Genomic DNA, 25,986 nt, shown 5'->3' on the forward strand with positions numbered 1-25,986 from the left:
TGTTTACAATAGAAGCTGGGAACCAGACTAAGTCATCCTATGAAGTTTGAACACTGTGGGCCAAATGGAACTTAAGTTTTGTTCTGGAAACTGTTTTCAGTTTTAAGGTAATAGACTAAGTGACTTTGACCTTGTGACCCCAAAATCAATTGGGGTATTCTACCAAATATGGACAATCATCCTATGAAGTTTGAATATTGTGGGCCAAATGGAACTTAAGTTATGCTCCAGAAACTGATTTCAGTTTTAAGGTGATAGTGACCTTGACCTTTGACCTTGTGACCCCAAAATCAATAGGGATCTTCTACCCAATATGGACAATCATACTATGAAGTTTGAACATTGTGGGCCAAATGGAACTTATTAAAGTTATGCTCCGGAAACCAAATTGCTAACTGACGGACGGCCGGCCGGACGGACGGACGGAAGTTCTCACAGGACAGTAATTATGTGGCTACTCTATTGTTCTCTTTTTTGTTCTTTTTAGCCACACAAAAGAAAGTAACCACATAAAAGCATTACTGAATGAATGGCATCAAAGAGAAAGAACAGTTACCTATTGTCCCTCTAGCCACATAATTATTGTCCTGTGAGTGCGGACGGACGCCAGGGGGTATAACATAATATGCCCGAAATTCTTTCGGGCATATAAAAATTATCATTAAATATATTGCGAAGAAGACACCACAGTTAAGGCCCTTTAATATACGCGACGGCAACGATATCTATTTGGGGATGACAGCGATATTTTATTAACATTCGCGCACCTACTCACTCTAAGAATGAGCCATTTCAGGATAAGTAAAAACAACCTTTTGCAGCACTTATAAACTTAAAATACCACTGTGAGTAACAATATTTACATATAAATATAATGATATTGATAAGTTCTTTGTTCGAACTTTACGTTTTAATGAGTTCTCCTATTTCATTTTGTACGACCAATTCATGGAAGAGCAAGATGGCGGACAAAGTTTGTTGTCACTAGATACACGAAAATTTTACCATAGATTTTTCTTTAATGCTTGGATATATAAAGGTGACGTAAAAATTTTATAAATGCAATAATGAATTGATATTCTGGCACTTTTTATCATATAACAGGGGTGAAAAAGAATTGTGTTTTTAGGACATATCTACTTTTTATGAGCCTTGATCCTTCATCTACGGAAAACCTCAACAAGGCTCAATTTATCTGCTTCCTTTCATAATATTATGACACTAAATTGACTAATAAAGTTAGGAAAATGCTACAGTAACAGGTATACCAAAAAGTATATAGAAGAATAATTAAGTAATTGATACATTATTGCCCTTATTTATATTGTCGAACCCACAAATAGAGGAACAGTAACTAGGATGGTACCCTATGGTACCATTGGTCTTATTATTTCCAGCAAATTTACAAATAAAAAGAACTTGTGTTTACCATATGATCAAATTGGGTTTAAGTGTCGCATCTTGACTTTAAAATACACATTTCATTATGAACCGCGTTAAAATGACGTCGTTTTAGAAGGGAAATATGTCTTAGGATGACGTCATTTCGCCGTTGTTATTTAAGTTGTAAGTTCATACGATATTGTAAGAAAATAGTTATGGATGAAATGACTTTAATTTCCATGAACATATATCATATTGAGGTAAACCATTTTAAATATGAAATAATATGGCAGAATATGCAAGAAAAAATATCTTTCATATGTTTGCGGTTCGGATCGGAATATCCGTCCCTCGGGAACCCGCCCATGGGCGGTAACTCGGCAAGCCACGTTACTGCCCAATGGGCGGGTCCCCTCGGGACGGATATTCCGGTCCGAACCGCAACATATGACAGATTAATAATGTCCTGTTTGATTTACAATATCCCCTATACGTTTTGTTTGATTTACAATATTCCCTTAACGTTTTGTTTGATTTATAATTTCCCCTATATGTCCTGTTTGATTTACAATATCCCCTATACGTTTTGTTTGCTTTACAATTTCCTCTATATGTTTTATTTGATTTACAATATCCCGTCCATTCTTGTTATCACCATTACATTTATGATAGTAATATTCATCATTAAAACTGATGTAAATTGATAGAATTTGGATAATTATTATGAATTAAAGAACTTTTCTTCGAAATTAATTGCATTTAAAAGTTAGAGTCAGAAACTGTTGAACCTAAAAAAAAAAAAAAAAATGTTGTGTTGATGTAATGTTGTGTTGATGTAAATCAAATGCTGAAATAAACTTTGAGCAACTAGTACTTCATTAAATATCATCATAAAACATTTGTTTATTTTCTCACTTCTCCCTAAATTTTCAGTCCAAGGTTGTCCCTGGCATTATTTTAAAGTTAAACAAAAGAATCAAGGTGAAATGACTTGACGTTTGGTAGTTGGGAGAAGTTAATTCATGTGCATATATTTCATAACTAACAGCAAATTTGCCATAACAAAAACATACATTTCTTTTCAAATATGTATTTTATAATAATCTTAACATTAAAATAGAAATTAGCATGGTTTACTTGCTTAATAAGTTGTTTTTATGTGTGACCTACACAGCCACGTTCATGTATTTACATTTTCGACTGCACTCTCCAGAGAGAGGCTGGGGTGCAAGATCCCAGATTATGTCTTATCCTGTTGAAAACATGCCTGTTCAATGAAACACAAATGAAAACTGAAAAAATTCATATAAATTTTCAAGAAAAAATGAAAAATGAGAAAGTGTGCGGAACCAGGTCCTGTGCGGAACCGGGTACACTGACTCTAGAGTATGATACCGTGGTATGTAAATGAATGACCCTTTCTGGCTTCAGAAGAATTTATTTAACAGAATAGGATGTCACTGCAGTTTAAGCAGACAACATTCACTTGTCAAAACATGAAATTATCAGTTAAACTGTAAAATATGGGGTAAAATAAAGAAGTATTTTCAACACATGCGGGCAGCTTTGGATTTTCCTATCAATGACAGAAATGTATTTGAAATGAAAATATTTCTTACAATTACTATCCAAATTCAAAAAAGCAGCACTTCCACTTTCACTTTAATGGTGGAAACAGTCAATTGGTGGCGTTCAGAACACATTTTGTGATTACACCAGAGTAAGCAAGGACGCCGTACCGGCGGGGATTACTATATGTAAAGTCTATGGATAGAGCAATGAACTGTTAGGATGTGGGTTAATTGGTGAGATAATCTTTCAACTCCACAGTTGCAAATGTTTGTCTGGATCTGCAGTCATGCCTGACAGGTTTGACATTAATTTGAAAACAAATAGCTGTTGTAAAACTGAAAAATCATCAAGCACGTACGAGGGTTTGAAACAATTACACGTTTTGTTTAGGCCAAAAATCTACCATATGAGTTTGCTAAAGGGTTACCCAAAAAGCAAGACTGTTGGAAGTGGCCTTTACCATTTATAACTTTATTTTTGAAAGGCAATCTTACTCTGTGAAACTTCAGAAAACAAAGTTTAATCCTGATGAGCAGACATGTGATATCCAGAGGGGATCACAAAAATCCAGACATTTCTACCCAAATCCTGATTTTCTCTGTAAAATCAATTTCTATTTCGTCATTGAATAATGCATAATTTAAAAAAAAGCTCATGAAACTCGGTCGGACCTATTTTCAAATATGAGCAGTAGATTTTTACCTTGACACCAGGAATGAAAAATTCCTAATTTCATTGCAAATTTATAAAATTGTCACTTTTTATAGTAAAAACTGATAATATAATGTAGCCAGGGTTAGTTCGTAGTAATTTTTTGATTGATTTAACAAAACATTATCTTATAATTTGATTTTTGAATGGTGATGTACTATGCCAGATCACGGCCAGTAGATAACCCAATCACGTGACTCAACCGAGACATCTTTTTTCTTAGAATTGGTTCGACTCCAGGCCATTCTATTTGAAAGACCCTGCTTTCAGTTAAAAATAAGAACAAGTTTCTTTCAAATTTGACAGTATTGCAGAGATTTGCCACCTCATCGACAGGATAACTGGATTAAGACAGGGGATATTTAAATCTGTTATGATTTATCGCATAAACATAGAATAACATAGATAACATAGATATTCTTACATGTAGCTATTCCTATTATGATAGTTACAACAATTTTGTATCCCAAAGTCATCAAATGCATAGCTTTATAAACTTAAAGAAATAAGGTGGTTTTTTACAAGTTTGATCATCCTTAAGTACAGTTTTAAAAAGGCTTGTTTGTCCCATGAAATGAGAAAAGTTATTCAAACACTTGTTGTCAATTAATCTTGAATATATCGCTGGAAATGTTGACAGTATTGCAGAGATTTACCACCTCATCGACAGGATAACTGGATTAAGACAGGGGATATTTAAATCTGTTATGATTTATCTCAAATATTGACTTTGGCTACAGGAAACTCTTGATAACATTTTCATAAGTAGTCGATACAGTTAAAATAAACTTTGAAAATAGAAGAGTAGTTGCCTTAAACCCTCACGAAGGACCCCCTACCCTAAAGTTACAGACAATTTTATAGTTTCTATGGAGTATTTATTGCTATTGCCTGATCTTGACTTGGATATTATGTTTAATGATTAGGCATTTGAAAATCAGAATATTAAAATCTGCAGGAAATTAAAAAGCAACATCAGAATTGTTTCAGAGCAAAGTTAGGGTTTAGTTGTTTTTAGTATATTTTTATTTGTAAGAGATGAATTATTATACTAGTTTAAGGAAAGTCAAAATTAATTAAATTTTGAGATAAGTGCATGTACTTGAACTGCATGTTTGAATATGCATTGTTTCAGATTTTTACATGGTTTCATCTCCTGTTGAAATAAAATTTTGTGTCTATCTTTGGCAAAGGTATTGAATGTACAATGAAACTATCATGAGTCATGTATTTAACTCTGGTATCATAGTTTGGAGACCTTTCTGTGGTTAAATCGTATACATATACATGCACCGTGCGTTAACTGGAGTGCGGGTATTAGTTACCCGCACTCCAGAGCATGCCCATTGATTGGCACATTTTTGCTGGGGTTTACATATTGTGACGGCAGAGAAAGGGAAAGCGACAGAAATGTCATATTCAGATGTTCGTTCATTGGTTCATTTTTGCCGGGGTTTCATATTGTGACAACAGGGAACGTGCTTTTATGTTTGACTATGATACAAAAGAGAAAGAACACCAAAACACTCGGCAATCTGATTAATACTCGGGGGGCTACGCCTCCGCGTACAAATCAGATAGCCTCGTGTTTCGGTGCTCTTTCTATTACTGGTCAGCACTTTTCTATAGCTTTATGTATATGATGTTTTAGTTTAACACTACCTGCTAGAACCAAAGTTGAGTAGCCTTGGCCCCTAATGCAGTCTGACCAGGCTCTATACAGTTCCTGTTGGTTGACTAACTTTAGATTTTCATCTTAACAACCAAAAAAAATTGATAATGGACAATTTCAGAAATGGATGCTGGGCAATTAAAGAAATTTAGCAAGCCAAGGGTGAAAAAGACAACTAAAACTTTGAAAGTAAAATAAAATGTAAATTTGTAAAATGTTATTTAAAAGTAAGCATAAATCTAACTTAGTAGCAAGAAAAATAGCGAGCTGTTTGGAAATAGTATTTCATGCTTGTCGAAACTATATTACAAGTAAAATATAATGTAAACTTTTGATAGGTGATGAGACATACCAGGAAATTTGAAAATCAGAAAAATTATTCTTACAACCTCCAGGGAGATATAAGTTTATAACTGAATGTACAAGTGGTATTACTAAATGAATGTGCTGCTTTAGAAGATGATAACTGAAGAATGAAAATATATTTACTTTTTTGCAGTGAATTATAGATTTGTGTTTATGATACCTCCATGAACCCCATACATGTATAAATAATAGAATATGATTGGTGTCTTTGAACTAAAGCTTAGACTCTTATTTTATCTCTGAAGTAACTTCATTAACAATTGATTTGACAGTATGATCAAATAGTTTATTAATGAGGTAAAGGCATAGTTTACAGAAAGGCTTGAGAGGTTTAAGTCAACTACTTAACATGCTTAAACTGAAAGTAACTAGCCTTTACCACCAGTCAGCAACATGCTTAAACTGAAAGTAACTAGCCTTTACCACCAGTCAGCCAGCACCGGCAGACTGCCTTGTATGATTCTACTGTTAGTTGACACTTCACTTTAAATGTTTGTCTTGAAATCATCAAATTTACTATTGGACAGTTCCAAAAATAGAAGCTGGACATGTCCATTTATGAAATTCAGCAGGATAATGGTCAATTAATGTGTAAAATTTCTGGTGCAAGTAAACCAGTCTGTTATAATTTATCTACAATGTTGCAGCATGCCCCAGTTAAGTTTGTAGGTGTCTCAAGATTCACTGCAAAATGATCAATGCTATATATAAATTTTAAAATAGATTAATCGAAGATAAATGTTGGCACAATTGTGCGTATTGAATAGCAAATTTTACAAAAGATTGGCTGGATTAAAGTGATATGTAAATAGCTTTAATCTCTGTGCAATGAACTTGTAAACTCGATCGTTACTTGGATAATCATCTATAAATGTTTGATACATGTTTAAATTTTTAATCAAGCTTTTCAAGTGCGTGTCAGCCTAAACTTAATTACCTCTGTTTACAGTGGATGGTGATTTTTTTTTGTATTGTGTAGCATTGGAGAAAAAAATTAGTGAATATTCAGAGAGAATTATAAAAAGCAAGTTTGAATGGTGATTATTTCTTATGGTATAGTGATATAAAAAATATTTGGTGAAAGGATAATTAAGGAAGATTAGGTATATATATGTATAATATAGTTAATTAATTATTTTGTGTTATCTATGAAATTGCAACAAATATAGAAGTACATTCAAAAGAACATGGAAAAAAAGATTAAGAAAATTATTTTTAAAGTATTATATTGTAAGCAGTCCAAATCTTATCGATTGACCATATTACTGCTTGTTTATAACTATGATTTATTTTGTTAAATAAAGCATAGAGTTCTTAACAATGGACAAAAGATTAACCTTTTTTTATAAATTGAATATAAAAATCAATGAATGAATATGAACCACCATTGATAGATATAATTACACGAGAACATGAAGATGTCGTCAACATGAAAAGTGTAGTGATCATATTAACAGGAAAGATCTTATTCTTTAATATTTGTTCAAGATTTATAAACCATATTAATAAAAGGAAAGCAAAATAAAAAAAAACATTCAATATTCCATTTAACTGAGATGAAGGTTTGGCAATTTCAATTAATTTTTTATGATCTTGATTAATTTGTTGTTTTAACCAGTATTGTATAAAAATCATAAAAACAAATCATATTTAAGTGTTAAAATGCATACTAATATTCCATTAGGCATTTTTTATAAAAGTATTTATCAAAACAAATTTTCTAACATACTTTTTTTTTTTAACTTTTAGGAAATGGTGCTAATTATTTGTCTTCTTCCCCATATATGAAATTTTATATATTTTCCCATTAGCTGATGGCACTAGAAATTTCATACTTTCTGACAATACTTCTCAATTATTTTCTTATTTTAGTCATAGATAGAATGTATTGATTACTTTTACAATTAAGTCTCCTACTATTTTATTTATGAAGAGAATCATTCCTGATTAGATACACTGATTGTATGATTTGTTTACAACAAATTTTCACAATAGTCTAAAGTTCTCCCATACATCAGAGAACTGGTCTGAGACAATTTAGTTCTTCCATATTTGTATGACTTATATAATCTGTTCTGGTCAGATAACCATGTATGTATTTGTGCAGTCTGTTAACAGATAAACTGTGTGACAGATTAATTACATGCAATTTCTTTATTGATTGTATTAATCAGTGTTATGGAAATTCTGTATTGTTTTTATTTGTTTGTGTCGTCAGACCAAACAAATAATGGTAGCGATATTTCTGACTCTAATGCTGTTAATTGCAATTGCCGAAAGTAGTCCGCTTTTTTGAAGCGGTTACTTCCCTTTATATGTACACTAACGCCGAAAAATTCAGGGGAGATCACTGCGTAAAGATGGTCAAATGACAGGCGCGTTAATTTTCAAGCAAAATAATTCCCGAATGGTCGAAGATTTCTAATATTGTTTTAATCTTTATAGATATACATGCTTATAGTAAGCACCATGATTATTTACACAAGTGTTAAACAACAGTTAGGGTCGTTACAAACCCTAATTTAGAATAACATGGTTTTCTTCAGGCCGTTAACAATAAAAAATTCACCGTGGCCGAGGGGTTTGCGCGCTCGCTTAGGAAGCGAAAGGTCTGGAGTTCAAATCCCAGTTAATGCAACTCATTTTTTTTTCAAACTGTTTAAGTCAAATAAACATTGGATTGAATATCAGTGTTGCAATTAGTCTTATAGCCAATTTGCTACAATTAAAATGCTGAAAAGCATTGGAGGCACTATACAAAAACAAATTGGTTTAGAATCTCACAACCTTCACCTTTCTGACATTCTAAGACCCAAACAAATTCAGCGCCTTCTTTGCTTTGATTTTTTCATGATGTAGGTTACAAAATTTACAATCATTTTTCCCCCTGATTAATGATGTCATTGATGATAGTAATTATGACATCAGTTGTGATGTCAGTAAACTTAATAATGTCAGTACCTTCATGGCAAAGTGATTAACCTTGCTACCTGTCAATCATTTGCCTTCTTACTGCTGTCAGTTTGAATCCAGTCAGTGACTTTGGACGTGAGGAAGCTATCCAGATAGCTTACATTAAGATCATTGATTGTACTCCAGTTGCTAGCTTGTGCCTGATGCATGTAGGTCCACCTGAGGTCTTTCTCCACCAATAAAGTTGGAAAGTTGCCATACAACCTTAACTGAAAACCCAACAAACAAAAGAGAAAAGAATAAATCAATACTTCTACATGCAGTATAGCTTTCATGAAATTGTTAAAAAAGATATGGATTTTATTTTAGAATACAATATTTTTTAATATTATGTAGGAATACTACATTGTATATGCAAGAAATTTATTATATTTTAAGTAATTTAAAGTTGCGAAAAAACTCACTACAATTTTCCAAAAAGCCAGAAATGAAAATGTTTTACATTATATATTACAGGTAGAGAGGTGTGGGTGAGTGTGAGGTGGTACTAAGATGGAGAAGTACGAGAACCAGGGGCTGGTTGGTGAGGGCAGCTATGGGATGGTGCTCAAATGTCGTCACAAAGATACTGGACAACTTGTGGCAATAAAAAAGTTCTTAGAGAGTGAAGATGACAAAATGGTGAAGAAAATTGCCCTTAGGGAGGTCAGGATGCTCAAGGTGAGAACTTCATAGTTCAAAATTATTAATTGAATTTTTAGTTTTTGTGGCTCACCTGAGCATGTAGTACATGAGTGTGAACTTTTAAGAATGGTCATTTGTTCATATTCTATGGTCCACATTTTGGAATTTACAACACTATAGAGATCACAGTTTTAATTTGATCGCTTAAGAAAAAAACACAATGAAACATTGAATAAATTTGAATACAGGACATTCAAATATTGAAATTAGTCACCGAATCTTTTCAAACTGTTTGTTTCAATAAAATCAAAGGCATTTTGATCAAGTCTGGATGACAATCAGTATATTTAATTTTCTCATAGATAGATAATTCATTTGTCTATTCTCTACTAAGCATGTTACAATCGTTACAGAGGTGACTGATGTTAGGGAGCTTTTACTGATAAATTGTCTGTATTAACACAGTAGATAAACAAAATCACTGTATCCTTCTATTTTATAAGTACCATGTCTTACGAGCCTAAACAATTCAATAACTACCATGTCTTACAGGCCTAAACAATTCAATAAGTACCATGTCTTACGGGCCTAAACAATTCAATAAGTACCATGTCTTACGGGCCTAAACAATTCAATAAGTACCATGTCTTACAGGCCTAAACAATTCAATAAGTACCATGTCTTACAGGCCTAAGCAATTCAATTACTAGTATTTACTACCATGTCTTACAGGCCTAAACAGGTCAATAACTACCATGTCTTACAGGCCTAAACAATTCAATAAGTACCATGTCTTACAAGCCTAAACAATTCAATAACTACCATGTCTTACGGGCCTAAACAATTCAATAAGTACCATGTCTTACAGGCCTAAACAATTCAATAAGTACCATGTCTTACAGGCCTAAGCAATTCAATTACTACCATGTCTTACGGGCCTAAACAGTTCAATAACTACCATGTCTTACGGGCCTAAACAATTCAATAAGTACCATGTCTTACGGGCCTAAACAATTCAATAAGTACCATGTCTTACAGGCCTAAACAATTCAGTAAGTATCATGTCTTACAGGCCTAAACAATTCAATTAGTACCATGTCTTACAGGCCTAAACAATTCAATAAGTACCATGTCTTACAGGCCTAAACAATTCAATAAGAAGTAACATGTCTTACAGGCCTAAACAATTCAATAAGTACAATGTCTTATAAGCCTAAACAATTCAATAAGTACCATGTCTTGCGGGCCTAAACAATTCAATAAGTACCATGTCTTACAAGCCTAAACAATTCAATAAGTACCATGTCTTACAGGCCTAAACAATTCAATAAGTACCATGTCTTACAGGCCTAAACAATTCAATAAGTATCATGTCTTACAGGCCTAAACAATTCAATAAGTACCATGTCTTACAGGCCTAAACAATTCAATACAAACCATGTCTTACAAGCCTAAACAATTCAATAAGTACCATGTCTTACGGGCCTAAACAATTCAATAAGTACCATGTCTTACGGGCCTAAACAATTCAATAAGTACCATGTCTTACAGGCCTAAACAATTCAATAAGTACCATGTCTTACAGGCCTAAACAATTCAATAAGTACCATGTCTTACAGGCCTAAGCAATTCAATTACTAGTATTTACTACCATGTCTTACGGGCCTAAACAGGTCAATAACTACCATGTCTTACGGGCCTAAACAATTCAATAAGTACCATGTCTTACGGGCCTAAACAATTCAATAAGTACCATGTCTTACAGGCCTAAACAATTCAATAAGTATCATGTCTTACAGGCCTAAACAATTCAATAAGTACCATGTCTTACAGGCCTAAACAATTCAATAAGTACCATGTCTTACAGGCCTAAACAATTCAAGAAGTACCATGTCTTACAGGCCTAAACAATTCAATAAGTACCATGTCTTATAAGCCTAAACAATTCAATAAGTACCATGTCTTGCGGCCCTAAACAATTCAATAAGTACCATGTCTTACAGGCCTAAACAATTCAATAAGTATCATGTCTTACAGGCCTAAACAATTCAATAAGTACCATGTCTTACGGGCCTAAACAATTCAATAAGTACCATGTCTTACAAGCCTAAACAATTCAATAAGTACCATGTCTTACGGGCCTAAACAATTCAATAAGTACCATGTCTCACGGGCCTAAACAGTTCAATAACTACCATGTCTTACAGGCCTAAACAATTCAATAAGTACCATGTCTTACAGGCCTAAACAATTCAATAAGTACCATGTCTTACAGGCCTAAACAATTCAATAAGTATCATGTCTTACAGGCCTAACTAATTCAGTAAGTATCATGTCTTACAATCCTAAATAGTTCAATAAGTACCATGTCTTACGGGCTGAAACAATTCAATAAGTACCATGTCTTACAGGCCTAAACAAATCAATAAGTACCATGTCTTACGGGCCTAAACAATTCAATAAGTACCATGTCTTACAAGCCTAAACAATTCAATAAGTACCATGTCTTACCGTTTACGGGCCTAAACAATTCAATAAGTACCATGTCTTACAGGCCTAAACAATTCAATAAGTACCATGTCTCAAATGTTTTGTTACTTCAATCACTGTATCTTACTAAAATACTTGGGAGCCTTTATTTTATAATTTGAAACCTTATTGCGATAACAGGAAATAGACATGTTTATATAATTATTGTGATTTAGAAAAACTGAATACATTTCAGCATTTATTTACAACATGGCTAAATGGGAACCATTCTTTTTAATAGATAATGATATTTAGATTTTTCTTAGACATTTTACCACAAGTAATAACATCAAACACAGAAAAACTAAATATTTCTTTATTCTGCCAGTATCTTAAAGCAGTTGTTTTTCAGTTATACATGTACCTTTTTTCCAACACACCTGGTGTAGAATGATCCATTCTGACAGTATATTTTAGACCTTTTGTGTCTTATTTTAGACCTTTTGACAATTTTAAGCCATAATAATTGGTTCATACTTTTAATTTAGAAAATTGTTTTCTGATTTGAAAGTTCATTCTTTATAGACTAACTTGTGAACGGCTTTCTTTAATCCTGTATTAAGCTGTAAACAATGTTGTTATATTTCTTTCAATAGACGTTTTATAATGGTAACAGGGAAAGTAGTGTATGATTGTAATCCCCCTTAAATGACTGGTAAAGTGCTACTTTTGTTTACTGTTGATGTAATAAGGTGCACTGTTCAGAGTTCACTTCCCTTATAAAGTGTTTTAACAGTAGAAATTACTTAATTTGATATCAACAGAACAAATTGAAATTTAGAAGAAAAAAAAAGATCAGTATTTGGCCTTTGAATGCTGCATTTTTAGCTCACCTGAGCATATGCTCAGGGTGAGCTATTAGGATCACTCTTCGTCCGTCGTCCGTCGTACGTCGTCCGTTGTCCGTTCACACTTTTCAAACGACATCTCCTCTGAAACCATAAGGCAGATCATAATGAAACTTCACAGGGATGTTCCCTGTGTGAAGCCTTAACAAAGTTGTTCAAAAAATTCCATTCCATGCAGAACTCTGGTTGCCATGGCAACCAAAAGAAAAAACTTTAAACATCTTCTTCTAAAAAACCGAAAGAGCTAGAGCTTAGATAGTTGGCATGAAACATCTTCTAGTGAGTGTCTACCAAGATTGTTCAAATAAAAGCCCTGGGGTCAAAATTGGCCCCGCCCCAGGGGGTCATTGATTTTCCCTATATGCATATAGTAAAAACTTAAAAAAATCTTCTTTTAAAGAACCCAAAGAGCTAGACCTAAGATATTAAGCATGAAACATCTTCTAATGAGTGTCTACCAAGATTGTTCAAATAAAAGCCCTGGGGTCAAAATTGGCCCCGCCCCAGGGTGTCATTGATTTTCCCTATATGCATATAGTAAAAACTTTAAAAAATCTTCTGTTAAAGAACCCAAAGACCTAGAGCTAAGATATTTGGCATGAAACATGTTCTATGGATGTCTACCAAGTTTGTTCAAATAAAAACCCTGGGGTCAAAATTGGCCCCGCCCAAGGGGGTCATTGATTTTCCCTATATGCATATAGTAAAAACTTTAAAAAATCTTCTTTTAAAGAACCCAAAAAGCTAGAGCTAAGATATTTAGCATGAAACATCTTCTAATGGATGTCTACCAAGTTTGTTCAAATAAAAACCCTGGGGTCAAAATTGGCCCCGCCCCAGGGGGTCTTTGATTTTCCCTATATGCATATAGTAAAAACTTTAAAAAATCTTCTTTTAAAGAACCCAAAAAGCTAGAGCTAAGATATTTAGCATGAAACAACTTCTAATGAGTGTCTACCAAGTTTGTTCAAATAAAAGCCCTGGGGTCAAAATTGGCCCAGCCCCAGGGGTTATTGATTTTGCCTATATATATAGAGTAAAAACTTTAAAATCCTCTGTTAAAGAACCCAAAGAGCTAGAGCTAAGATATTTAGCATGACACATCTTCTAATAGGTGTCTACCAAATTTGTTCAAATAAAAGCCCTGGGGTCAAAATTGGCCCCGCCCCAGGGGTCATTGATTTTCCCTATATACATAGAGTAAAAACTTCAAAATCTTGTATTAAAGAACCCAAAGAGCTAGAGCTAAGATATTTAGCATGAAACATGTTCTAATGGATGTTTACCAAGTTTGTTCAAATAAAAGCCCTTGGGTCAAAATTGGCCCCGCCCTAGGGGGTCATTGATTTTCCCTATATTGCATATAGTAATTAAAAACTTAGAAATCTTCTTTTAAAGAACCCAAAGAGCTAGAGCTAAGATATTTAGCATGAAACATGTTCTAATGGGTGTCTACCAAGTTTGTTCAAATAAAAGCCCTTGGGTTAAAATTGGCCCTGCCAGGGGAAGGGGGGGCAAAAGTCATTGTTTTTCATTATTTGTGTATAGTAAAAACTTAACATCATGAAACATCTTGTAATGGGTGTCTTCCAAGTTTGTTCAAATAAAAGCCCTTTGGTTTAAACTGGCCCCGCCCTGGGGGCCTATGTTCAGGTGAGTGACCCCAGGGCCATCATGGCCCTCTTGTTTTTTATAAAATAATTATTGTATTTGTTGTAAAAAGGAAAAAAAATGTTGTGTCCATTAAGTATTTTAGATTTAATAAAAATGAGTAACAAAGATGGTAAGTTTGAGAGATTTTTTATTGTAGTAACTCTCGCAGGGTTTGAAAATGAATTACATTATATTAGAATCACCATTTTTTCTTAGTTATTTTCTGCTTTTTATGACAGAACAAAATTTTAATGTCACGTTACCATTTCAAAAAGTATAATAATATGAGCTTATTTTACAATATTGGTACAATACTGAATTCTGTTTGACTCATACACAGCCCTTAAACCTATATTGGATAGGGTGCTATAGAGAAAATACATTAAATTAAAGGAAACGTGAAAAGTCAACTAGGTTTTTGTGAGATATTAAAATATAAATACAGCTGATAATATACTACACTTATTATGCTCCCAGAAATATTTCGGGGGAGCATATAGTTGCCAGTTTGTCCGTCCGTCAGTCCGTCCGTCCGTCCGTACATCCGTCCCATATTCGTATCTGGCCCATAACTTGGTTATTTGAAGTTGGATTTTACAACTATTTCATAGAAATGATCACCATATTGAGATGACGTGTCATGCACAACATTTGAGTTGCTACCTTGAAGGTCAAGGTCACAGCATGACCTTGCAGCAAAATCGTGTCCGGCCCATAACTTTGTTATTTGAAGTGGGATTTTACAACCATTTCATAGAAATGATCACCATATTGAGATGATGTGTCGCACACAAGTTGGTAGATAGATCTACTCAAGTAGAAGTTCAGTGCAAAGAACAGTAACTCTGCATTGCCTAAGTTTGGAATTATCACACTTTGAACTTTGTCTGGGACATAACTCTGAAACTACAAAAGATATACTTTTCTGTGTCCAAATCCAAGTTGGGGAGCATCACCCGGTACAGGCTCTTGTTAATTAATAATATACAGAAAATATTGAGTACAATATGCATTTGATATTGAATTTTTGGACACAATATAGATGGCATTAAATATGGATTTGTAGAAGTTTTTTGGACTGAAAGGCAAAATCATTTGATAAGATTTTATCCATATTGATATATTATAAGACCATATGTTACAAATGCTGGTAAGTCATTGGTTATTTTTATAAAGTTTGAAATAATGATTTTTATCATATTTACAGCAACTGCGACACGACAATCTTGTAAACTTGTTGGAAGTATTTCGGAGGAAGAAAAGATTGTATCTTGTGTTTGAGTTTGTTGATCACACGGTACTTGATGAGTTAGAAAAATGTCCTAATGGTCTCGATGAAACCACTTGCAGGAAAATACTCTGGCAGGTTCTTAAAGGCATAGAATTTTGTCATGCTAATCATGTAAGTATTTCTGTCAGAATGGAATTTTACTATGCTATAAAGTTCATGAAATTCATTTACTATGTTAAGAATGTTTATAGTTAGCACTGTCAGTGTGCAGTCCTTCAGTACAGAACTTATCTTATACAATGTACAATATACCCTGATTGATGAGTCTTGTTGTGCACATTCTTTAATCTTAAAGAAAATCTTCATTAATCTTTGCTGAATGACAATGCTGTCTTTGATATAGCCACACTGGATAGAAAAATAGAAATGTTTATTGCAAACTGACTTATGTTGTCAAATATGACTTATGACTTTATGATATTAGTGACGAATTAATATTTATTTCAAAATATTTTAAAATCAGAATTATCTGTTTACACGACCTCTCTGTTATGGTTGTCAATAGCAGATTTTTTTAAAAGCTTTCACGTATTGTATTACAGGTCTGTATGAAAAGTAAATAGCACTGACAATAACTTTCATTTGGGTTTCACCTTATTGAAAAATTGCTCATGTTATTCTGATAAAATAATTGCTAGTTTTAAATATGAAATTACCACTTTGTGGACCATTCTATTATGTACTGGTTAAGTATCAGGTAGTTTACAAAATCATTTTTCCATTTAAATCCATAAAAGTATTGGTAATATAGATTTCTCTGTATAGAAAATGGATGTATATAAATCATTTTAACAAAAAACATGTACTTTTGGTGAAGTACAAAATAAAAATGAAATGTAAAGCTTAAATTGATGACTTGTTAATGCAGAGACAACACAGACATTTAGTTCCTGTAGTAAAAGACATTCATCATTTCAAAATGAAATGTTTTATAACTTTTCTTATCTTTATATACAGTGCTATATTACAAAACATCTCAATTTGCAGACATCATTTTGTAGGTTTAATGTATGCAGGGTTTATTCAACTAAATATTGCATACATTTCTGGTTTTACAATTAATTATATCTGCTTGACATGGTTAAATAAAAAATAACGTATAAAAAAGATATATGAAATAACCAGTAAAATAGATATATGAAAGAACTATAATAAAAATATGATAAACCCATAAAATGGTTTTTGATTATGAGAAAACATTTCAGGAAGAAAATGATGAATTGGGCAGGTTCTTTGTTTAATCTCTGATGTTTTATTTATATTGATCCATCTTAAAGCGATTTAAGTATCTACTAATGGTTTTAATGGTCTACATGTTCATAATGAGCATGTTAGAGTAATATATAATGTATAATAATGGGACAGACATAGTGTTTGACGTTATTGGCTGCCTGACAATGGGAATATCTATGGTCTTTTGTGGATATCTGTAGTTATCTATGAGCTCGGGTCTGCTCTAATATAATAGGGCAATATGAGATGCCAAGATACAATCTAAAAGTCACAATTATTAATGATTAGCTTTGTTTAAGATATAGACTCCCAAAATAAAGTAAATAGTGGCATTGTTTAGCTGAATATTGTGTTCAGTGAAGAGGTATTTCATACAAAGTGATAACCTGGATACACAGGTTTTCATTCATACACATTTTATGCATTACATGCTTTGATTAATCTTACAGAGCAGTTCTGTTGATGTAATGCTGCTTTAAAACTGACATTTCATGATTGAATCCCAAATCATTAATGTGTAAAACAGTATTTTTGTTAATGAAGATCCAAATTCTGTTGTCAGGAGAGCTTGTTGAAATAATAAATTCTACTGAAATTAAAGAAGTTTCATATTCTGATCTGACAACCCATGATAAAAACAATAACAAAACTTGTAGAAATCTTGCTTGACCTTACATATGTAAGAATATATATATAATATAATAGAGTGGACTCTATGGCAAAAAAAAGTTTAAGTTTCTAAAATCAAAGTCACACCTTGTTGCTGTGGCTCTTAATACATGTATTACAAATAATAATTCATTGTTTAAAACTGTATCTGGTGTTTATTTTTCTAACTTATGTTTTTTTACAAGTGTATGGTAAAGCAAGTAGCATACATTGGGTCATTTGTGATGTTCCTCCATCGCGAATGTTGGAATGTTAAGACTTTTTAAGAGAATATGTAAGATGTGCAACTCAAGTAAATCTGTGTGTATTTTATATGATACCAATAACTAATGTTAATTTTCTGTTTTTAGATTATTCACAGAGACATTAAGCCAGAGAATATTTTAGTCAGTAAGAATGGCGTAGTGAAGTTGTGTGATTTTGGATTTGCACGCACCTTGGCACAGCCTGGTGAGATTTATACAGACTATGTTGCCACTCGCTGGTACAGAGCACCAGAATTACTGGTGGGAGATACTAAATATGGAAAGTAAGATGTTTCTAAAATAAGTATTATATTATAAGAAAGTACCACACCAACACTTTACATTTGAATATGTTTATGTCATGTGTCAACACTTGCTTGGGACCTTCATCAGTACAAAATGACATAATTATATAAAAACAAAGAGAAATGACATCAAATTGTAAAACATATATACATATATTAAGTTATTGTATTATTATGTTAGCCTACATCAGAGCAGCAACGCATAGTAAAATCACATGGGATAAAAAGTCTTCTTCTTTTCGCAAGCAATGTACAAGTTAAAATATATTGGCTCCGAAGAAAGGTACAGTAATCAGAATTAGCAGGTGCTTGTATACACATTTGATTGTAGAGGCTTGCAAGATATGATACAGTGTTTGAGTTTATCCATTGTAAAAATTGAAAACTTACATATGGTAGAAGTACATAGATAATTTGTTACAGAGCTGTAGACATATGGGCTGTGGGATGCCTTCTTGTGGAGATGTTGACAGGGGAACCACTGTTTCCCGGCGACTCAGATATTGATCAGCTCTATCATATTGTTAAAGTATTTGGTAAGATATGAAACTTTCTTATAAATTATCCACCAGAAATGTTGCATTATTTTACTGCTTTCTAATTGAATTGAAACCTTTTTATCCCCCGCCAAAAAATTTCGGCGGAGGATATAGAAATAGTCTCCGTCCGTCCAACCTTCCGTACGTCCGTCCGTCCTTCCGTCCGACATTTTTGTCCGGAGCATATCTCTAAAAGTATTTGAGTTATCAACTTGAAACTTCATAGGTGAATAGACCTCATTGAGGAGGAGTGCAGTGCACAAGAATGATAACTCTACCTTGCATGATTTTTGAGTTATTGCCCTTTGTTATTTTTCAAAATTGATTTTTGTCCAGAGCATAACTCCAAAAGCCTATGAGATATTAACATGAAACTTCATAGGTGCATAGATCTCACTCAGGAGGTGTGCAGTGCACAAGAATGATAACTCTACCTTTCATAATTTTTGAGTTATTGCCCTTTGTTATTTTTCATACCTAATTTTTCACCTGAGTGGAGCATAACTCGAAAAGTGTTTGAGATATCAACATGAAATGTCATAGGTGGATAGATCTTATTGAGGAGGATTGTTGTGCACAAGAATGATAACTCTTCCCTATACAATTTTTGAGTTATTGCCCTTTGTTTTTTTTCATGCTATTTTGTCCAGAGCTTATCTCAAAAAGTATTTGAGGTATCAACTTGAAACTTCATAGGTGGATTGATCTCATTGAGGAGGAGTGCAGTGCTTAAGAATGATAACTCTACCCTGCATTATTTTTGAGTTATGCCCTTTGAGTTATTGCCCTTTGTTATTTTTCAAAATTAATTTTTGTCCAGAGCATAACTCAAAAAGCCTTTGAGATATCAAAATGAAACTTCATAGGTGCATAGATCTCACTCAGGAGGTGTGCACTGCACAAGAATGATAACTCTACCTTTTATAATTTTTTAGTTATTGCCCTTTGTTCTTTTTCATACCTAATTTTTCACCTGAGTGGAGCATAACTCGAAAAGTGTTTGAGATATCAACATGAAAAGTCATAGGTGGATAGATCTTATTGAGGAGGATTGTTGTGCACAAGAATGATAACTCTTCCCTATACAATTTTTGAGTTATTGCCCTTTGTTTTTTTTCATGCTATTTTGTCCAGAGCTTATCTCAAAAAGTATTTGAGGTATCAACTTGAAACTTCATAGGTGGATGGATCTCATTGAGGAGGAGTGCAGTGCTTAAGAATGATAACTCTACCCTGCATTATTTTTTGAGTTATTGCCCTTTGTTATTTTTTTTCAAAATTAAATTTTTGTCCAGAGCATAACTAAAAAAAAAACCTTTGAGATATCAAAATGAAACTTCAATAGGTGCATATATCTCACTCAGGAGGTGTGCACTGCACAAGAATGATAACTCTACCTTTTATAATTTTTGAGTTATTGCCTTTGTTCTTTTTCATACTTAATTTTTCAATTCAATTTTTATCTCAAAAAGTATTTGAGGTATCAACTTGAAACTTCATAGGTGGATAGATTTTACTGAGGAGGGATGCAGCACACAAGAATGATAACCTACCCTGCATTATTTTTCAGTAATTGCCCTTTGTTATTTTCAGCCATCAGTATTCACATAGGTTTCAAATCTGTAATCACTATAGCCATCAGTTTTCATTACCAAAAGACCTCTTAAAATGGAATTATTCCGCTCTACTACATATACATTCTTCCAATGAGCAAACACATTCGGCGGGGGATGGCCATGTTGACATGGCTCTTGTTCAATTTAATTATATGATTTTATTTTAGCTCGACTATTCGAAGAATATGGAGAGCTATTGCAGTCGCATCTGCGTCTGCGTTGGTTACAGTTTTTTGTAAAGTCAAATATCTCAATTATTGCATGAGATATTCAATTGAAACTTACAATACTTATTTATAGTAACAATGTACATCAGATTGACAAGTTGGATAACTCTGCCTACAATATTTACAGAATTATGCCCCTTTTAAACTTAGAAATTTTGGTTAAAATTTTTTCTGAAGTCAAATATCTCAGTTATTGCTTGAGATATTCAATTGAAATTTACAATACTTTTTTATAGTAACAATGTACATCAGTTTGCAAAGTTGCATACTTCTGTCTGCAATATTTGCAGAATTATGCCCCTTTGAAACTTAGAAATTTTGGTTAAAGGTCTTAAGAACTATCAAAGATATTTACTTGAAACTTTACACATGTACTTAGGGTCATGACTGAAGGTCACATCTCAAGATCCATTACTCTGCCATGTATTTTGGCTGAATTATGCTCCCTTTTGTACTAAAAAAATCTCCTTTTCTTGGTTAAGTTTTACATGCAAGTTTTGCATATCTCTGAAACTATTAAAGATACAAACTTGAAACTTCATATGTATATGAATATAGTGGCAACAATTTTCGTAACACAGGTGATAATAATTGAAGTCACAGATGATAAGATAGCGACTTACAGGATAATCTCGGGTTGAACATAAAAAGATTTATTTGTGCATTAAGGATTTTAAAAAAGTGCATGCTGTGTACTGAACATATCTCTTGATTTGTCAATAAGTTATTTAGTTGATTGCCTCAGACTGTTCAAAGTTTCGATTGATCTGATAAAATCAAGAAATAACCCTTGAAATGGGTAAAAAAACGACTCAACTCTCGTATCAGTATAAAAACTCCGGTATCAAAAGAATGTATAAACATTAAAAATCTTTATATAGACTTTTCTAACTGTGTGGGAAATTAAACATTCATTGGTTTCTAAGTATAAAGTAGAGTATAGATTATTTATTATTGAACTGTTGTTTTTTTCTTCTAGTTAATTATTTCTTTTAATTTTGGTTTAATTATGCGTTGAGAATCAATGAATTAATTATCTTTATTCAGGTAATTTAACGGCACGCCACAAAGAAGTGTTCATGAGAAATCCATTATTTGTCGGTATGCGTCTGCCTGAAGTAAGGGAGGTCACTCCACTAGAAAAGAAATTTTCCAGAATGTCCAATTTTTCATTAGCTCTTATAAAGGTATACTGTTATATCTGGTGTGAGTTATTCAATGTTTTATAACAATATTTTGAAATAAGTTAACATAATGTTAACTAGATTTTATGAACTTTATTGTTTAAAGCCCTATCCTTTATAATTGGTATGTGATAAAAAAAATACAACCGTTAAGGCGTTTGTATGTGGTAAAGAAAACCAATAGTTTTATGTGTTACAAATACCAACTTTTTAGTGTTACACTGGCAGACATTGTAAGTATGGATCAAAGAAAACTTATTTCAAGATAATCAAGATAATTTGGGTGACAATTCAGTTTGACAGTTTGAGGTCCATAAATAACATGAATTTACGAAAATTTCTTGAATTAATTTGATTGACTGTTGTTGGTAATGGTTTATGGCTTTTGATTTATTGGTAAATCTTGATTGTCACAGATCTTTTACTTATTTTCAGGACTGTTTGAAATTAGACCCTGATGATCGGCCAACATGTTCACAACTTCTGAAACATGAATTTTTCACGAGGGACGGTTTTGCTCAAAAGTTTTCACATGATTTGAAAGCTAAGTTAACAAAGGAACAAGAGAAAAATGCATTGTTAAACTCTATAGTTCATGATGATGATAAGGAAGGGGCTGATAGTAATAAAACTACAACAAAGAAAAAGAAAAAACTTCCTCTAATGAAAAAGGATTCTAAAGCCGATACTGACCACAATAAAAGTCTTAGTAAAGATGGCAATAAAGCTAGTACTAAAGATGTGGTAAGGATAAGATTATATTTTAATTACTGTAAAACAAGTCTCTTAAGGCCGGTCTTAAAAGTTAAGAAGTGGACTTCTATTTCTATACACAAGTGGTCAAGATTGTTATATCTGAGTCAATCTGACTAAAGTTCAGATCTACCTATTTCTGTTATGTAGATCTGATTACGACCGTATATGTTTCGCCTCCTTTATAATTCAGATTTCCCAAGAAAAAGCTATTTTAAGCCATGCAATCAAATCTGTTTTTACATAGGCATTAGAAGAAGTAACAAAATACCGTTATCCTTGGAAGTTAAACAAATTGTTGATTTTTGTTAGAAAAAAGAATGTTTGAAGTAATATTTAACAAATTAAATTGAAATAATAGAGTCAATTTTTTAATTGGCAAGATTGTTTTGCCAGTTTACCTGTCGGCTTTATGGACAACGGCAAGTTTGCTCTCGAAATCGTGACAATTTCCTACTCAGTTTTCCCAGGGTTAAAATTAGAAACCACATCACTTTCAAAATTATTAAAACTCGCCGATGATTGGCTATGTGAAAGATTACCAAAAATAACTACGTAATTGGTCACTGTTAGATCTAAAAGGGGAGCGTTATTTAGAGCTAATTTTAATCAGATTGTATCTGAGTTATGTTACTCTAACCCACTTGCACTTTATAACTATAACTAAAATTTTTATGTGAGAAAGCTATATGCCTAGCTTACATAATGTCTATGGCTCTACTTTGATATGGATTCCAGCCTGTAATAATGTGTCATGATGTACTTGGTGGTCTTCCTCCACCAGCAGAAGCCATAAACACCTTATGTCCAGTGGTTACAGAGATTTTCATGGTGAAATGTTTTGTCCTTTGAATAAGAAAACATATCTCTGTAGCTTATCATACCCTTACATTTATATGACAGACAGACAGATACTGGTGGTATGATAGCTTAGGCAATAGAAAATAAATAACTAGATTCTCATCCAAATTTTGGAAAAAAATGGGGCGGGTGGGTGGATTTTATTTTCCATTTTTTATTTTCCATTCTCGGTCTGGAAATTACATGCGAGGAGGTCAATATTTGGGAATTAGTTCTATCATAAGCTATTTAACTGCTAATATTATGTGTATGTAAAATATATAGATTCAGATTGAGAATAGAAGCAACATGATAATATATCTTAATTGTTATGATCTGTTTTATTGAACCTTTCATATTCTGACATCAAACAAATTGATGTTTGGACAAAATAATAACCAAATACATACATGTATTGTTACAAAATAAGACTTTTTTCTGGAGTGAAGTCTGTTAAAAATTAATTAATCAACAAATGAAGCTACACAAAAAGAAAGTTCTATTTATTTATCACATAGCAAAAATGATAACATATAACCTATTGAAAATTTGGCAAAGAAAGTACAGAGATTTACCTATTAAAAATTGGCATCGCGAAAATATGTGACAAATGAAAAAAATGTCTGTTTCCTGCACAACCATTCACAATTCTAGTTGTTGTTGATTTTGATTTTATCAGATTAAATATTTTATGATTATTCATTCTCTATTTTAAAAAGGTATTGTAAAAAATAAATCCAAATTTGAAATTTACGGCAAAATTTACCGATGTTGTTTATGAAGAAATTAGCTCACAGCTGTTTATCTGACTTTTCCAAAATTGGTCTTCTGTGGGTCAATACCTTTACAGTTCTTTAACAAATTTTGATTTCACTGTCAAAACTGGTTATCTTTAGCTCTTTAAAATTTTATTAGGACCCAAGGATTGGCAGTAAGATTATCTCGGATAGCATGATCCAAATTTTTTTCAGCCAGGACAGAGACCGACAGACTTTCGGCCATCATGCACTTATCCTCGGCATTTGTACACGTAAATCAAATGTTAAGTTCTAGACATAAACTATTTTTTCTTTTTTTCTTTCTTCTGTTTTTCCTTTCTTCTTTTTTTTTTTTTTTTTTTGAAAACAAAAATCATTCGGGCGGAGCAATTTTTGTCGGGCGTGCGGGGATGAGAATCTGGGAATTTATTTTATATTGCCTTATAAGAATTAATATAAAAATAATCAGTGGTTGAAAGTTTTAAACTTATGTTTGACTGTATATTAGGTAGGCGCTATATCAAGCAATCAAAAGTTAGAATTTCTCATAATATAGCTAAAGTCATCAAATTTTAGTAAAAATTTGATTATAATCATAAATGGTGAAATGAAAATACATTTCTTACCAATGATTTGATCAATAACCATTCTTCTTTACAGACAGATATGGAGTGTGGAATCAAAGATTCTAAGATTTCAAATCATTAAATTTGTTTAAGAAAAAAATTAATTGATCTATCATCATTTCAATTCTAATCTATTTTATCTCCCTTGTGGATGTACTTATCAAAATATTTTATTTATCATTTCTATTTCTAGGAGTCAAAAAATAGTTCAGAGGACAAATCAAAACGAAAAGTGGCAGATCCCCCAGATAAAGGTGGTAGTAAGAAAACTCCACCCACCACTACTGTCACTCCAAATAAGGACAATCATTCTGATGCTAAAAATAAAACTAACACTAGTAATACACCAGTAGATAGTTCACAAGACAAAGGTCATAGAACAGATAAGATAGACAAAAGTGATAAACATGAAAAAGTAGATGTTAAAGTTTTTAAACCACATAAAGGTGATATAAAACACGAAAAGGCAGAAATTAAAACAAAAGAAAGAAACTCTGGAGAAAAGAATGACCACAAAGTGGAAAAGGACAAAGTTAAACCTGAAAAATCAGAGAAAAGTGATAGAGAAAAAGATTCAGAGTCTAGATCTGACAGTAGATTAGAAAACAGTATTGATAGAGTAGATAGAGCTAAGGGTACCGAGTCTAAGACAGAATACAGTAAAGAAAAGGGTGATATTAAACAGGAGAAAGAGAAGCGTGATAAATTGGAGAAGTTAGAGGCAGAGAAGGATGAGAATCATGAGCAGGAGAACACTGTATCATATAAAGATTCATCGTATATTCCACCTATACATCAGTCAGGATATAACCTACAGAATTCCAATACCACAACGCCATCTATACCATCTCTAAGCAGGTATATTATCTAAATAACATCACTCTTTACGTTTTACAATCTTATTTTGTTATTCAGTGTCAGTATGTTATGAGTTCTGCTTGTTTTGTTTTATTCTTCTTGAAGTATACAGTGCCATATTTATATAAAGATTAATTTGATACCTGTCCTCATCACTTTAATACAGGTTATTTTCTGTTTCACTAAAAATTAATGATTTATGTGATTAATGGAACAATTGAATTGAAATGTCATTATAGATAGATTGATATTAAAACACAATTCATGTGCTGAAAAGGAGTTAACCTTCTAGAGATCACATACACTGTATTTGACTTAAATGGGGGCTAAATTATTTTTCTAGTACCAAAATAATTGTAGATTTGGTTAATGAATTTATCATAAGTACAACAATATGCATGATCTCCTGCAATATTATAGGACATATTCCAAAAAAGACTTCAAACTATGAATACAGTTTAAAAGATCAACTGTTAAAATTTTACTATGAAACTTGTTTTCTAGCTTTTAT

General features: G+C 32.6%; 1 protein-coding gene across 26 annotated transcripts in view; it reads left to right on the top strand.

The window, feature by feature from the left end:
• Nucleotides 1-689: 689 nt before the first annotated feature.
• The window catches only part of LOC132749497 (cyclin-dependent kinase-like 4), a 51,959-nt gene continuing 26,662 nt past the window's right edge, over nucleotides 690-25,986 (top strand). For 22 of the 26 annotated variants that reach the window (XM_060739282.1, XM_060739262.1, XM_060739285.1 and 19 more), the window contains exons 1-8: nucleotides 690-845; nucleotides 9,134-9,337; nucleotides 15,539-15,733; nucleotides 17,875-18,053; nucleotides 18,498-18,610; nucleotides 21,504-21,643; nucleotides 22,076-22,384; nucleotides 24,811-25,475. In XM_060739282.1, the coding sequence (XP_060595265.1) occupies nucleotides 9,170-9,337; nucleotides 15,539-15,733; nucleotides 17,875-18,053; nucleotides 18,498-18,610; nucleotides 21,504-21,643; nucleotides 22,076-22,384; nucleotides 24,811-25,475 (1,769 nt within the window). In that variant the 5' untranslated portion in view covers nucleotides 690-845; nucleotides 9,134-9,169. Of the gene's footprint in view, nucleotides 846-917; nucleotides 1,040-6,478; nucleotides 6,808-7,136; nucleotides 7,267-9,133; nucleotides 9,338-15,538; nucleotides 15,734-17,874; nucleotides 18,054-18,497; nucleotides 18,611-21,503; nucleotides 21,644-22,075; nucleotides 22,385-24,810; nucleotides 25,476-25,986 lie in introns of those variants that run through there. The other 4 variants (XM_060739266.1, XM_060739263.1, XM_060739264.1 and 1 more) reach the window with 4 other exon arrangements.

The sequence above is a fragment of the Ruditapes philippinarum genome, unplaced genomic scaffold (assembly GCF_026571515.1).
Source record: "Ruditapes philippinarum isolate M1 unplaced genomic scaffold, ASM2657151v2 ctg575_1_1_1_1, whole genome shotgun sequence".
NCBI classification, from domain to species: domain Eukaryota; kingdom Metazoa; phylum Mollusca; class Bivalvia; order Venerida; family Veneridae; genus Ruditapes; species Ruditapes philippinarum.